Source organism: Ziziphus jujuba, chromosome 1, assembly GCF_031755915.1.
Source record: "Ziziphus jujuba cultivar Dongzao chromosome 1, ASM3175591v1".
Classification (NCBI taxonomy): Eukaryota; Viridiplantae; Streptophyta; class Magnoliopsida; order Rosales; family Rhamnaceae; genus Ziziphus; species Ziziphus jujuba.
Window position 1 is genome coordinate 2,783,699 of NC_083379.1, and position 14,812 is coordinate 2,798,510.

The 14,812-nt window shown below is 31.8% G+C and overlaps 2 protein-coding genes across 10 annotated transcripts; both read right to left on the reverse strand.

Annotated features, from left to right (window-relative positions):
• Positions 1 to 647: 647 nt before the first annotated feature.
• On the reverse strand, positions 648 to 4,909 carry LOC107433926 (serine/threonine-protein phosphatase PP2A-4 catalytic subunit). Of its 3 annotated transcripts, XM_048467600.2 has the most exons (11): positions 4,590 to 4,904; positions 3,984 to 4,040; positions 3,357 to 3,440; positions 2,883 to 2,954; positions 2,711 to 2,782; positions 2,536 to 2,576; positions 2,122 to 2,188; positions 1,753 to 1,944; positions 1,562 to 1,651; positions 1,357 to 1,464; positions 648 to 1,142 (listed from the first exon to the last, which is right to left on the reverse strand). In XM_048467600.2, the coding sequence occupies exons 1-11, from the start codon at positions 4,668 to 4,670 to the stop codon at positions 1,077 to 1,079; spliced, it is 930 nt and encodes a 309-aa protein (XP_048323557.2). In that variant the 5' UTR covers positions 4,671 to 4,904; the 3' UTR covers positions 648 to 1,076. The 3 variants fall into 3 exon arrangements, with proteins under 3 accessions (XP_048323557.2, XP_060669928.1, XP_048323558.2); XM_060813945.1 differs by lacking the exon at positions 1,753 to 1,944 and having other exon boundaries at positions 4,590 to 4,906; XM_048467601.2 differs by lacking the exons at positions 648 to 1,142; positions 1,357 to 1,464; positions 1,562 to 1,651 and having other exon boundaries at positions 1,802 to 2,004; positions 4,590 to 4,909.
• A 672-nt stretch (positions 4,910 to 5,581) lies between these two features.
• On the reverse strand, positions 5,582 to 12,334 carry LOC107434079 (uncharacterized). Of its 7 annotated transcripts, none has more exons than XM_048467249.2 (13): positions 11,970 to 12,334; positions 10,742 to 10,916; positions 10,284 to 10,353; positions 9,413 to 9,609; positions 8,927 to 9,002; positions 8,756 to 8,839; positions 8,603 to 8,682; positions 8,297 to 8,423; positions 7,458 to 7,517; positions 7,301 to 7,351; positions 7,050 to 7,208; positions 6,474 to 6,606; positions 5,582 to 6,058 (listed from the first exon to the last, which is right to left on the reverse strand). In XM_048467249.2, the coding sequence occupies exons 1-13, from the start codon at positions 12,061 to 12,063 to the stop codon at positions 5,886 to 5,888; spliced, it is 1,479 nt and encodes a 492-aa protein (XP_048323206.1). In that variant the 5' UTR covers positions 12,064 to 12,334; the 3' UTR covers positions 5,582 to 5,885. The 7 variants fall into 7 exon arrangements, with proteins under 7 accessions (XP_048323206.1, XP_048323208.1, XP_048323209.1 ...); XM_048467251.2 differs by having other exon boundaries at positions 11,974 to 12,331; XM_048467252.2 differs by lacking the exon at positions 11,970 to 12,334 and adding an exon at positions 11,794 to 11,949.
• Positions 12,335 to 14,812: the final 2,478 nt, after the last annotated feature.

Here is a 14,812-nt window from a genome sequence, read left to right on the forward strand (position 1 = left end):
TATGCTTTTCTGCAAGTTTGTAACAGTGATTCCCTTATGGACTTGATGAATTTAATAACATAAATCACATCGAGGTTAAATTATTCTACAAAACCCTTTTTTTTTTCGTATGACCCACATGCGTACACATTAAAAAAATAAATAAAAATAAAAAAACCACCAACCTCTTAACTAAAAAGTGATGTTGTACCGCTAACATGCTACAATTGTTGTATTGAATAATTAGAGGGGAGTTTTGCTGGTTGTGAACAGACAATTACATGGTCATTACCATGCCACGAGGAAAGATTTCAATCAAGGTTCAACAATTTTATCCAATACATCCTATCCTATTCTATCTTAGTATACAATCCCAAATAAAATCTACCTTCCTTCATGTTTTAGGCACGGGTTCGAACAGGTTGAAACCCAAAATTAAAACATTTGCTTCTTTAAAAAGAAGAAATTATTTATCCAATAAAAAAAAAAAAAATTAGGCACAAAATTCCTTAACTATGACATCCTCATTGCTACAACACAAAAATACAGCGATAGCATTCCATCATAACATTTCACAACTAATTCACCCAAAAAAAAAAAAAAAAACATTTCACAACTGGATTTCGTACATAACTGTGAAGGTATGTAATTGTCTAAACAATCATTAATTGGACGAATGGAACGGATCAAATCCTCCTAACATCAAATTAAAAAGCTGTAATTCCGTCTAAAGTGGATCCATTGGTACAGGCGGCCCCCATTTGAGGTCATAAATAAATTGGACAAAACAATTCTAATGAATAAAAACAAAATCCATTAAAAAAAATTTAAAGAAAAAATAAATAAAATAAACCAAAACTGGAAAACAAAAATGACTTAAATCTGGGAAGAAAAGATACAAAGAGATGCTAGCTTCACGGCTCATAATCAGGAAACTTATGAAAGCTCCAAACTAGGTTAAATGCACGCTCTATGTACTCTGGGCCATCAACACCCTCTAACCGCGCAAAACTTCATATTAACAAATCTTTAATCTTTATAAATAGCTTCAAGCACCTCTCTTAGTCAGTACGCAACATGTCTTAGGAAATTCAGCACTATAAGAAGTAATCAGGCGTCCTACGGGTTACATCAGGTTCTCCTCTCCTTGGAGCCGGCTCAAACTGTAGTGGTAAAGAATAGTGAAAAGTTTTTCTAGTAAATTACCACCAATCAAACTAAAATAAATATTTGCCAATGAATGTATAAAACATTGCCCATCCAAAAATGTTACTGACAAAGCATAACTCTGCCTTTTACCAAATTCCAATTTTTCAGTACACCTTTGTGTGTGTGTGTGTGTTTTCGTGAGAGAGAGAGAGAGAGAGAGAGAGAGACCTGGATAAAAGTATGCCCTCTGCAGTCATCAACTTCCAAAATGGAGGCCATATTCCCACAGCGATAACAATAGTTGGGTGCGCTGAATATGGTAACCACCTTTTGATCCTGACAAAAAACAATGTCAACAAATAAATTAGACCATCATATACACCATACATATCAAAGGGGGCATTCATCACTGGAAAAAAAAAACAGTACTTACATGTCCCCAGTTAAAACCCTCCATAACCAGCTGATGAGCTCTAGCAATCAGCTTCAGGTTGTTGGCATGGTTGAATTGCTCAGATATGTCCTGCAAAAATGTGATGACAGATGAGGAAGGCATAAAAGTATGAAGAAAAGCCAGTTATATAAGAAAAAAGCAGATAATAAAACTGGATGAGTCAGTGTTACTTGGCCAAAAGTATATCCAGCACCACGGGGTGAAATACCCCAACCACACCGATCATCCGGATCAGACCATAAGAGATCACACATGGGTCCTTCATGAGGGACTTCTTGAACACGGTCAAAATTCCGTATGCTATCAAGGGTCTCAATGGATGGAGACAGCCCACCATGCAGACAAAATATTTCCGATTCAACCTTAATCCATAGAACTTATCAATTGTTCAATTTGTACATGTACACAAAAATAGATTGGTCCTTCATTCAATGGAAAATAACTAGTTACTTCAAAATGACAGACGAAATAACTAACTGAAAGAATATTACGCACTAAATAGCCCACAAGGTTTAGAAAAGGAAAATGATCCTACTAACCAGCGCTGTCAATGGAAGATAATCAAACAGGTCAGTAAAAATCTTCCAAACATTAGCAGTACCATACCTGTAATTAGACAAATTGTAAGGCCAACTATAAGAGTATAGCATGTTCATTATCAGAACATGATGAAAGCAACAAACTGAAGCACCTTATGAATTTAAAATCACTGTCTATGCTTATTATGATTACAATTTTGCAGTAGACTGGTGCTGTTATAATTTTGTAATTGTTCAAGTCCAATTAAACTCATCTCACAATATGTGTGTGTGTGTGTGAGAGAGAGAGAGAGAGAGAGAGAGAGAGTCTTACAAAAATATTTTCAAAAAAAGCCTATAGGTTTAAACAAGTGATAAAACATATAATAACATATCTGATGAAAGCCAAAATAACCAAGAACAAATGGCACTTACTTCCGCAGGCATTCATCGTAAAAACCATAAACTTGAGTAATCTGCAGATAAAACAAATAAAATATGTTGTAAGCTAACACAATCAACATTGCCAACATGTCCTAGATATCTCAGAGAAGAAAAAAAGTAATACCGAGGTGTGTTCCAAAAGGAGGAAAAATTAATAATAGAATACCTGACGACTTTCATGATTTCCACGAAGAATTGTTATTCTTTGTGGATAACGCACTTTGAGGGCCACCAAAAGCTGAATAAAATGAAACAGTCAATTACTATTACCATAATACAGACGATCTGAGTGATATTGTGCTAAATAATGAATGCAAATGGTTCAGCCAGAAACTTACTGTCACAGTTTCAACAGAATAATACCCACGGTCTACATAATCTCCCATAAACAAGTAATTGGAATCTGGACACTGTCAAGACATAAGAACAAAGGTAATTATAAATTTCATAAAAGAGCTATTACAAGTATGATGTGCACCATTCAGAATTAATGACTTAAAACATGTTTGGGAGTGCTTCTGGTATTGTTTAAAGCAGCTTTAAGGAAAAAGTGTTTTCTAGTGCATTTGCTTATCACTGCTATTTAGCTTTCTTTGATGATAAAAATTGTTAAAAAGTGATTCATAAAAAAGCACTTTTGTATAAGAATCACTTCCTAAAAAAAATATTCCAAAATTGGCTGGAAAATATTTATATAGTTAGTGGCAAAGCTTTACAACATATACCACATTATCCTTTTTGCTAATCATATAATACACAAACATAGATTCAATATGACAAATGTGTATCATCAAAGTAAGAGCAAACACTACCTTCCCCCCAATTCGGAAAAGTTCAGCAAGGTCATGAAATTGCCCATGGATATCACCACAAATTGTCACAGGGCTTTTAACAGGCTGCATTCAAAAATAAAAATGTATAAATAAAAACAACTTAGCCACAAAACCCGGTAATAATCCATTATGCTATGTGATAGTGCACTCAGCTTTGCAATGATGTAATAATAATACATAATGGCACTGCCAGGACACCTTACTCTTTTCATAAATAATTTTTGTTGCTCACAAAAAGCTAAGACCTCAGCCTATAACCATAATCTCATACATATTACCAAACTGTGTGCTCAACTTACTTAGAGTTCATCATTTTCTTTTCACTCCTATGGGTATACCCTGTACTTATTAGTGAACTCACTGAGAATCCAAGACAGTCAACCTCACAAAACATCCTTCCAAAAAAGTGCCAAATATGAAAATTAAGAGAACGTTTCCAATGGGGTATTTAGGCATGGTAACAACATCATAGAATCAAAAGAATGCACCCAAATCTTTACAAAACTTTCCAAGAGAAGCAAGCTTTTTGGAGAATAACCACATTATCATATTTTGTATGGCACAGAAGCATGTAGAAAATCAAAACAGCAAAGGAGAGAAAAGTACCTGAACATTGCTTTCGTCCATGAGTATCTCCTTTGCTTTCTCACATAAAACTCTAACCTACATTCACAGACACGGAAAAATCTTATCCATCTTTTTAGCAGTAATAAATGCACGCGGAACAGGGGTCAGGATACACCTTAATGTATATTAACTACATGCACCCAACAGTTTTTCATATCCATATCTCATTCCAACATTCCAACTGAAATTTTACGTAATTAAAAAAGACCAAAAAAAAAAAAAAATCAAGAACACGGTTAAAAGACTACCATTACCAATTATATGTTCTTTTTTCTGCGAAACAAAAACAACATTAATAGAAATGTCAGCATATACCACTATGGAATCGTCACAAGAACTGGAAGCGAGATTTTTCAACTCTACGACGAAATGCATATGCTTAAATCTAATCTAGGGCCAAAAAGAAAAGTGAAAGAACAAAATTTTGTACCCGAACAGGTAAAAAAAGGATATATTTGGGGCCAAATGGAAGCAAAAACCAAAAATTCAAGGGTAATCAAGAAACCTAGGTTAGATCCCTGAATTTAAAAAAAAAAAAAAAATGGAAGAGGAAAATGCGGGAAAAAGAAAGAGAAGAAAAGAAACCTGGACTTCCGACAAGGGTTTGCAATCCATGAGCTGTGAAATGTGGCAGTCCAAATCCAAATTCCCATGATCCACACTCATCTTGTCCTTTTCTTCTTCGTCTTCGTCGTCGTCGTCCTCCTGCAACCCCAATTTCTCGTCTTCTCTACGCAAAAAACTACACTCACTCTCGACTCACCAACACAAACACAAACACACACACACACACAAAAACTGGTTTAAACTGCAAACGAAAGTAAACAAACCACGCAAACACATAAACTGGGTTTAGTTTTGTTTTGTTTTATATCCCAAATGACTCTTAATATAAATTCACCTCCAATTCTCTCACCGCGAAAAATTTTTGTAATTTTTCCCAAAATAAGGAAATTTGATTGGAGCATTTTATACATTTTATTTAAAAAAATAATAATAATAATAATATATTATATTAAATTATCCTATTTTATTGGATCCATTATATTTTTATGTTGTGTTTTTCATCCAAAAATAAAATAAATGTCTATATTTATTCAAATTACATAAGCTTAAAAGCTGTTTCAATAATAAATCTCTTTAATAATTTAAGAGAGTTCCTTTTTATATTTCATCTCTCCATTTCTAAATTTCTTATTTATTTCAAATTCTATTTTAATTTATTTAAGCGATAAAATTTACTTTTGACTTTCATAAAATATAATGATTGGGGATGTTACTTTCTAATTAATGAAACTACTTTAAGACAATTTCATGATCCATGTCTAATATAAATATTAAATTTGTTACCAAAATGTAGTCCATATGAGCAAAAAATAATATATATATATATATATGTCTAATTTATATGGAACCAATGTCACATTATTTCATAGTCAATAATAAATGAGTGAAATTGCTTCTTGAGAAAACAATATTTTAATGCAGTGTCTATTTCATTTTGTTAGTTTTACAAAATTCAAAAAACTGTGACTGTTACTCTCAAATTCTAATTTCCAGCAAAGTTTCACCAGATATGAAAAAGAACTAACTATCTATCAACGAATGCAAAAAAATATATCGCAAATTTTATGTATACACAAAAACAATATCCTATAAAGAAAGTTCCACATGGAAGATTGCAGTCCTTGAACAAAAGAATTAAAATGAAACAAATGCTTTGTTGTCCTGTTAACCCTGTTCACCGTGGCACTTTCATGAGAACTCTCTTCTGAAATCTCCTTGGTCCATCTCAGGCACATTCTTGAAAGATCAGGCAATTTCTGTAATATGTTACAATGATTTTGAATATCAATGGTTATCTTCTATATTTTTCGGGCATTATACCAACAATGGCTCTATTAAAGGTTTTGGAAGGGGACGGTGAAGGTTCATGCTATATGTTACCACCACTGCGACAAGAGCACAGATTGCTGGAAGAAGACCTAAACCAACTCTTGTTACTGAAACGTAGTAACCATCTGTACTACTTCCCTGCATGGCCAGAGAGCTACCTGCATTGTGGAGTATGATATCAGATTAAAAAGACCAAGTTTTGAACTGAGAATCACCACAGGTTTAAGAGGACATTTATTATTTTCTTTTGCATGGGAAGAGGAGAGATGAAAAGAATATCTTGTTTTGATTTATCAATTCAGTTTGACTATGCCTCAATCTCAAGTAATTTGAGTAGAACATATGACTTTATTTAGTCCCTAAGTCTTACACAGGGTGTTCCATTCTTCATCAGAGGTGAAAACTCAAAAGGGCCTGATAACATACTTATTCTGCTTTTCCATACAATTTAATCATAACAGAAATATAGGCTATAGCAATGCATGCAGACGCAGACACAACTTCAAGAAAGAAATTAATAGAGCAACACTTTGCATACAGCAATCCAATATACTTTGGTAAGATTCAACTTACGTTGATAAGACTGAAGAACATATAGAGCAATCCCGCATGAGATTTTGTCCAAGAAGCTCAATGACCCACAAACAAATGCACAGCCATTGAGATCTGTATCAATTAGAACACTTTGCATACTTACTCCAGTCACCTGTTACATGAAAGAAATTTTAGATCCAAAGTTTTCAACAACTATCAAAAATGAGACAAAATAATAATCAGTGTTAGCAGCTAATCCTTTTTTTCTTTCATATTAGCTTAAAGACATTCTAGCTATCTTGGCCTCAAGTTCTTTATCTTGATCAGAAACTAAGGAAATAACTTAAATGCTTTGCTAGAAAAGATTCTCAGATACCTTAGTGCTAAGTGTTATTATGCAGACAATGCCAGACTAATGAAGTACTTCCTCCATAACAATGATATTTAGGACAACAAGGTTCCTTAAATTTCTCATCAGGCTTTGTTCAATTCTACTGACTTCGTTGACTGGTTATACTGTTTATTTATCTTCCATAGAAATTCCACTGAAATGCAATAAACTTGTAAATTGCAAGAAATTAATCAAATACTTAAGAACCAAATAATACATCATACCGTCATTAAAGCATTTGCTACACCAATAAATATTGACACAATGTACATGAAGCCACTCAAATTTCTAGGCAAAATAAGTATCCCCGCACCACAAAATATCCAAAGAATTCCTCCGGCAGTATAATAGGCCTTGAGACGTTGGCCAGTCCATGAAATCTCCTGCAATGTGAAGGTTTAATGTTTTGTAATCAACAAACAAAGCAAATAAAGATCATTTAAAAATCTTTGACCTCTGAGTTTCAGAAGGGAACCTGTAAAGTAACTGATATGATGAAGCTAAATATGTAGATGATTGCAGGAACCTACTCCCATAAGTTGGATTAGAGAATCAGCCTTTCATTATTCTTTCCAAATTGTATAATCTCAAAGGTTAAAAGAAATATTATATTAATAAGATTTTCTACATACCAAAGCTTTAGCTGATTGTGCCATCCGCAGGTCATTAATTACATAGAATGCAAGATACGCCTGAGTAAAAAGAGGTCATATATGTAAAAACTACATTAAATTGCACATAAACATCTGAAAAACTTATTAAAGGGGGACAAATTTATATAATATTACCAAGATAAATTTTTCTACTTGGAAGATCAATGAAACTTTAAGTATTAGTGATGCAAGAAGGAAACAAGAAATTGTTGCAAATTGGAAAAAAAAAAAAAAAAAAAAAAAAAAAAAAAAAAAAAAAACCTTTGAAAACTTATCAATCAAAGGAGAGGAAAATCAGATTCTAAAGCCCAAACTTTGATTTGGAATGATCTAGGATGAAGATGGGCTCATTGCCTTTCAAGGATCTAGCAGCATTAGCCTAATTTAGTTTCCTTATTTAATTAGAATTATTTTATTATTTTAGTTTTTTTATGATGTTAAGAACTTTTATTAATTAGTTTTCTTAGGTTTTTAATTATTTTAGTTTCCTAATGTTGTTAGGTGGTTTTACTATAAATAGGGATCTTTGTAACTCTTCTAGAAAAGTTGATTAATAATACAAGTATTTTTATGAGATTATTTTCTCTGGTTTTGTGTAATGCAAACCAAAACTAGATGTGATGCCTAGGGATTTTAGGAGTGATCCTAAAATTGTTCTAGTCTGATACTAAAGCTTATCTTTTAATTTTCAATTTTCTTTCCTTCCCTACCTGTCCTACATCAATTAGCAGCTCTATATTTTCTATTACACATTGTGAAGATACGTAAATTCTTGTCATTTAAAAAAATAAGTCACCACAAATGAAAAGCTTGCTAACCTGTGAAACATTAAGTACCAGCCTAGTGAGCACATAAACAATAGCAACCTGATAATATAAAACTCTCTTGAACCAGTACGTCCATGATATCCTTGCATGACTGTTTCCTTGTATGCCTACCTTTAGTCTACACAGTAAATGAAAATGGTTGTTATGAGCATTTAACTGCAATTGCATAATAGGATACATGATTGCAAAAAAAAATTATGATACATGAATGATGCACATGGTTTTATTGAATTAGGCAACAGCCTCTTGAAAATTGAGAAACAAGAATTGATAAATCGCATAAACTAATTAGCACACCTTGGCTCTTTGGTTCCAAGATGGAATATACCCACAAAGCAGCACCCAATGAAAATTGACAAATATGCTATCCAGCGGTACTGTTCATAGGCAAAAATTGGATAACAATCATGCTTGAGAAGAAGCTCTAACAGATATAATCAATAAAAATACCTGATTTTGAATATCTGCATGTGTTTTTGCTGGAGTGACATTGAAGACTATTAAAGCAACTCCATACAGGCTGAGGTTGGCAACCTTGCAGAGAAATAAACAGGGCTGTCAACCAGTGCAAAAGAAGTGTTAAAAAATTTATTAGTAATTTAATATTCGTGGGGAGCTGACCATTGTAAAAGCATTTCGACAGCTAGCCAGCACTACTCTACTTGTTGAATTCAGTGTGATGCAATTCACCATAGACCTTCAACAAAAACAATTATAATTCGTATAAGTACCTCCATGTCCAATGAATGTGTTTCTATATTTTATTTTCTTCTCCTAATTATCTTCTAGTGTAGGAGGGATAGAAGTTGAAGGCTTCACTGGTGCTCTACGCTTAATAAATTTCCATAAATAGTAGGCAGGCCCTCAATGGCTTTTTGCCTCAGTTTCTTATAAAGTTAATGATAAATATCTATTCAGCTCTTTAGCATCACAGTAGCTCAGCATTTTTATTTTGATGAAATGACAAGAAGTCCTAAAGATATCCAAAGCAACATAACAACATGTTGATTGTAGAAGACCTGGCTAAAATGGATCGGTATAGAGAGAAACTACAAGTGCAGTTTACATATTTAGTTGTGAATTTGTAAAATGAAATGAAGTACTCACATGTGAGAAACCTGTGTAGCAGCCCAACCCACATTAAAGATTGCTGCAAATGTGCTATAACTAACAGTTTCTAATGTTGATGAAGAGGTAGCAAAAATCGTACAAGGTAAGCAACCACCAAAAACAGATGAAAATGAAATAGCAACCAAAATAGAGCCCGCAGCATGCCATATTTTGAAATGTCCAAACCTGTCTATCTATCAAAACACAAAATGAAAAAGCAAGAACATCAATTCCAACAACCAAAGGTTACAAGATTGCTTAGAATAACATAAACATGAAAGAATGTTAAAGTCATTTCTACTAAATAAGTTAGAAAGTAACTTAGCAGGATTTCAAGCTTGGGTCATTACAACACTTCTACACCCATAGTTGAGATGTTTTACATAAGAGAAATTAAAGACACCCACGAAGGTAGGTAGATTTTAGATATCTATTCCAAGATTAAAACTAGTTAGCATTCTTTGTAAACTGAAAGACAGGGAGCACTCAACGATAAACCTAAAAGACTTGAAATGATTATATTGGAATTGTTTATTTATTTTTACATCAAGACAAAGCAGCATTCCATTTCCAAATTTTGCAACAGATACCATGTGCAAATTTCCTTATTACAGAGCATCCTAAATACACAAATGAATCATAATGACCCAGGCAGTGAGATCGCTTCATCCGCATTAGTCTAGATAGTCAATTTGCCAGAGGTTCAAGCTCAACAGCAAAAAGATCATACTGATCAATTTTGATGTCAAAAAACATAACTAATCAAATTAGTGATGAATTAGGAAAGATAGCAACAGAACAAATGTTAAAATGCACAGTATAGAAAAATTACTACTATGCATGAAGGACAAATTTAGTTTCAAAATACCAGTTCACCAGCAAATATGGTTGTGAATCCATCGGCAACTTGTCCGGAAAGCATAACAATAGCAGCATTCCTATGAAGTTTAATGAAATAAAAAAGAGTTACTTAAAATAAATAAATTAAAAAATAAATCACGAAATGGGGTATGTCACAAGGAAAATAGACAGAATAGTATATGTCTTAACAACATACTATTAGTCTCACATCCAACAGAAAGAATAATTGGCTCAGTTTGGTTTACTTATTGAGATCTGCATTTCATTTTACAAAATGCAGAAACCAAGACTATATGCATGTCTTTTCCCCATATTAATGCATATTCATTTTTTCATCATCACATTAATGCATTGAAAAACGATGCATGTGTCCACAAAGATACACAGAGATGCAATTGCATGTATGCATAAACACGAATAGAAATGTAAATCCAGGTAGAATCTAAAGATTTTTTAGATATATACCGTGGAGAAAGTCCAATATCTGTCAAGAACAATAAGAGATAAGTAAACCAACAGGAAGCAGTAATGTCATTAAGCATGTGCCCCACGCCATAATAAAAGACAGATAATCTGCCAAGGGGCTTGGTGACTGAATTATCATCTTCGGCATCATTAACCATATTGGTAAAATGTACACCTGCAAATTATGAATTTGAAGCTTTTGAGATTTGAACATAAATAAATACCAAACCAGAAGGACTAATTTTGCAACTCCATGTTGGAAAAAGAATTGGCGATAAAATTTCTTTAAAAAATTCAATTAGCTGGCCCTTATTTTATATCAAACAAGTCCAATTCATGATGACCTCAACACAAAAAACAGAACAGAACCTTACTTCTTCCTTCTATATAATTTCGAAAAATCATGATAACTCCTGAAAGGATGAAGCATAACTAATAAAGAATACGAAATACCATCACAAATATGACTTTCTAAAACACATAAAACACTAATGTATACAATTTGTTTCCTTTTATTGCTTTCTAAAAAAATCAGTACAAACATAAATCATAATACACATTAAGTGGAACACAAGTTTATCAACTTCCTGGTAAAAAGAATTTCATGATCTAGAACGCCCTCAAACAAAAAACTGGATTGGCTAACTTGAACATCAAGTGATAACAACTCCATGAACACTAATAATGCAACCCACAAAAAAGAGAAAATGCACCCAAATAAATAAACCCAGAAACAAGGCCAAGGGCCTTCCACCACAATTGACTAGAGAAGATACAGACACATACGGAAAAATAAAAAAATAAAAATAAAAAATCAAGATCTATATAATCAGGCAAACTCGTTAAATTAGATATTGAAACTGCCTTCAAAACTAGTCCAAGTTAACTTAAAAACATCCTTTTCATCGATCAAGGAGCCTTCAAACTGCTTAAGAACAAAAAAAGAAGCGGTGCAAACCCACCAGAAAGAAAACAAGCAGAATCCCAATAAACTGGGGCAGAGGAAGTCAAATAAAATCAGATAAGGGAATGAAGGAGGAACAAACCCTCACCTCAAATACCAAGAAACGTGAATTGCCGAATGGATGGACATAAAGATAACCAAAACAAGCAAATACACTATAATATTATAATATATATAAAATGTACATTAAGGGCGTAACTGTCAGCTATGCAAATAAATAAATATCCATAAAGATATGATTTTGAAGCCCTGCTAGTTGGTTACCTACACTACTAATCGTCTGTTTTGTACTCTTCCTGGTAAACTTTAAGTCTCTGTCTGCTTCCCTTTTTCTGGGTGTGCGTGAGCCTCCCTCCATAAACCCCACAAACCGTTTTCTTCGAAACTCGGAACGTCAAACGGACTGGGGAAGAGAAGCTAAAATGACATCTGGGTCCTTCTTACATTGGTCTCATACGGTGGAATAAGGAAGGGGTTACTGTGTAATTTCGGTGGAGTTAGCTGTTTGTCAATTGGGCGGCCTTGTTTGTCTTCGTCTTCACAAAGACGCAAATCCATCCCATTCTTTTTGGTTAATTTTTAATGCGCTTTGGGACTCACTCTCTGACTGACTCACTTTACCTGACTTGCTTTACACGGTAAATATTTTAGCACTGTGACCAGGGGTGGGCAAAATCAAATCCAACTCGTTCAACCCGTTCAATTCAATCTATTTTTAACGGTTTGGATTGGATTTTCATATCAATTGGATTGGATTGGGTTCAAAATATTATAAATTGTACGGACTGGATTGGTTATGGATTTAAAATATAAATCCAATCCAATCCAATCCAATCCAAATAATATATTATATAACTAAAAAATTATATATTTTTTTATTTTTTTCATTTTTATATACTAATTTTAGTATATATTTTTTGATTTTTATATATTAATTTTTAATTTTTTTTTCTATTTTTATATATTGATTTTTAATATATATATATATATATATTATTTTTTTTTCTTTTACATCTCCATATTCCAAATCCCAAATTAAATTATAAGTTGTAATCCTAAACTAAATATTTACCTTTGTTGCCACCCACCACCAGTCCATCACCATCACCATAATATATATATATTTTTTACGTCCCCATCATATATATATATATATCTACATATATTGTATCCAATTGTTATTTATATATATATATATATATAAAAATGTTTAAATATAATTTATTATTAATTTTATTGTTTTGATTTTTGTAGAACTTACAGAATCAACTAAAATTAGTGAACCTGTTAACGTTAATTGACTTATAATTTACCAAAGTTTTAAGGTTAAAAAAAAAAAGAAATTATGCATTGGTTCTTGAGTGAATGAATTTTGACGAATGTATTATTTATGCATTGCTACATTGTTTTTTATTATTTTTGTATTGTAGACTATATTGTATTATTCTAATTCTATTTTATATTTGGATAATTATAATTTATTATTTATATTTTATATTTGAATTTTTTTATATTTGTATTATATATTTATAAATTAGTAAGTTTCAAACCGATCAACCAATTCAAACCAAACCGATTATAAATGGTTTGGTTTGGTTTGGATTTAATGCTTTAATGATTTGGTTTGGATTGTAAATTAGAAAAACCGATATGTATGAATTAGATTGTATTTCGATCCAAAATCGAACCAATCCAATTCATGTCCACCCCTAATTGTGACGATTGAGAGGGGGTGTAAGTAAGTTTGTGGGGGCACATCCACACCTCATCCCCAGCGACCAGTCCTGCTTTTTCTTCTCCCATCAAAGATTCTCGGATTCGAATCAATGCCAGATTTGCTGTTTTTTTTAATTTTTTATTTAATTTAAAAGCCCGTTAATTTCCGAAAATAGGAAACAATAAGAATGTCTTTTTGTGTTGAAATCAACAGTGACTTACCCATATGGGCCGACCTCTTATTTGGATATCCAAACCGTTTTCGTTTGTTAAAGACATCTAATGAAAAGTCTTTAAATATATATACATATATTTTAATTGAAGCTTGAGGAAGTTAATCGATTAAATATATGTCTAACTTTTTTAAAAAATATATATATATATATATCTAATCCTCCAAAAAAATATGTATATATATGTATATAATACATATATATGTCTACATTAAGACTGTGTCATTTAAAGGTTAAAATAGTCAGGCTGCGTGATCTAGTAGGGCAAGAATAATATCTTCGAACAGCTACCTTCACCTTGTCATTTGTGTGACTCAAGAACAAAGATGGTTAAGGGACGACCTTACCAATAAGTCCCAAAGGATTTAGAGGATAATAAATTACTTCCATTCATAATGATTATGATAAATAATACAAACCTATAATATCGTTTTCAAGGTTAAAATCATATATAACATATGAACATAATATTATTTTATTTTATTTATAAAAAATATTACAAGTCAAAGCAAGGTTATTGGTGAGTGTTACGTCGAATTAGTTTTCTACTATTGCTGCTTTTTACGTGGTAAAAGTACTATGCTAGTTAGGCACGCAATTTATATTTTAATATATAACAAGTATGTACCATATGCATCTACACATTTTTAATATATATGTATGTGGTATATGTTGTAAATGTCCATTTTCAAAAAAAAAAAAATGTTGTAAATGTCCATGACGATAAAAATTCCTTACAATCAAGAAATTTAAAACTAGTACAACTAATTATTTTTTCTCTTAGGTTTTATCTGGTTTACACAATAATTATTCCTTTTAAAATAAAAATAGTTATTCTTGGAAATAGAAAATTAGAAAATGAATGATAATTCTTATTTATATGTTTGGTAAAAATATTGATTTGAAATCAAAATTTAATATTTAGGATTTTTTTTTTCAAAAATGTTCAAATTTGAAAAAAATTAAGTAAAAGTTAAATTTTATATTTATTTATATATTTTTAGTATATAATAATCAATGTAAATCATATTAAATATATTTTAAAATTTATCTAAATTAAAACATAAAAACAAAAAATTTAAAATTTTAAAAATAATTATTGTTCCTCCAAATTAAATATATATAATCCTATAAAATAATTATTGTCAAATTTAAAAA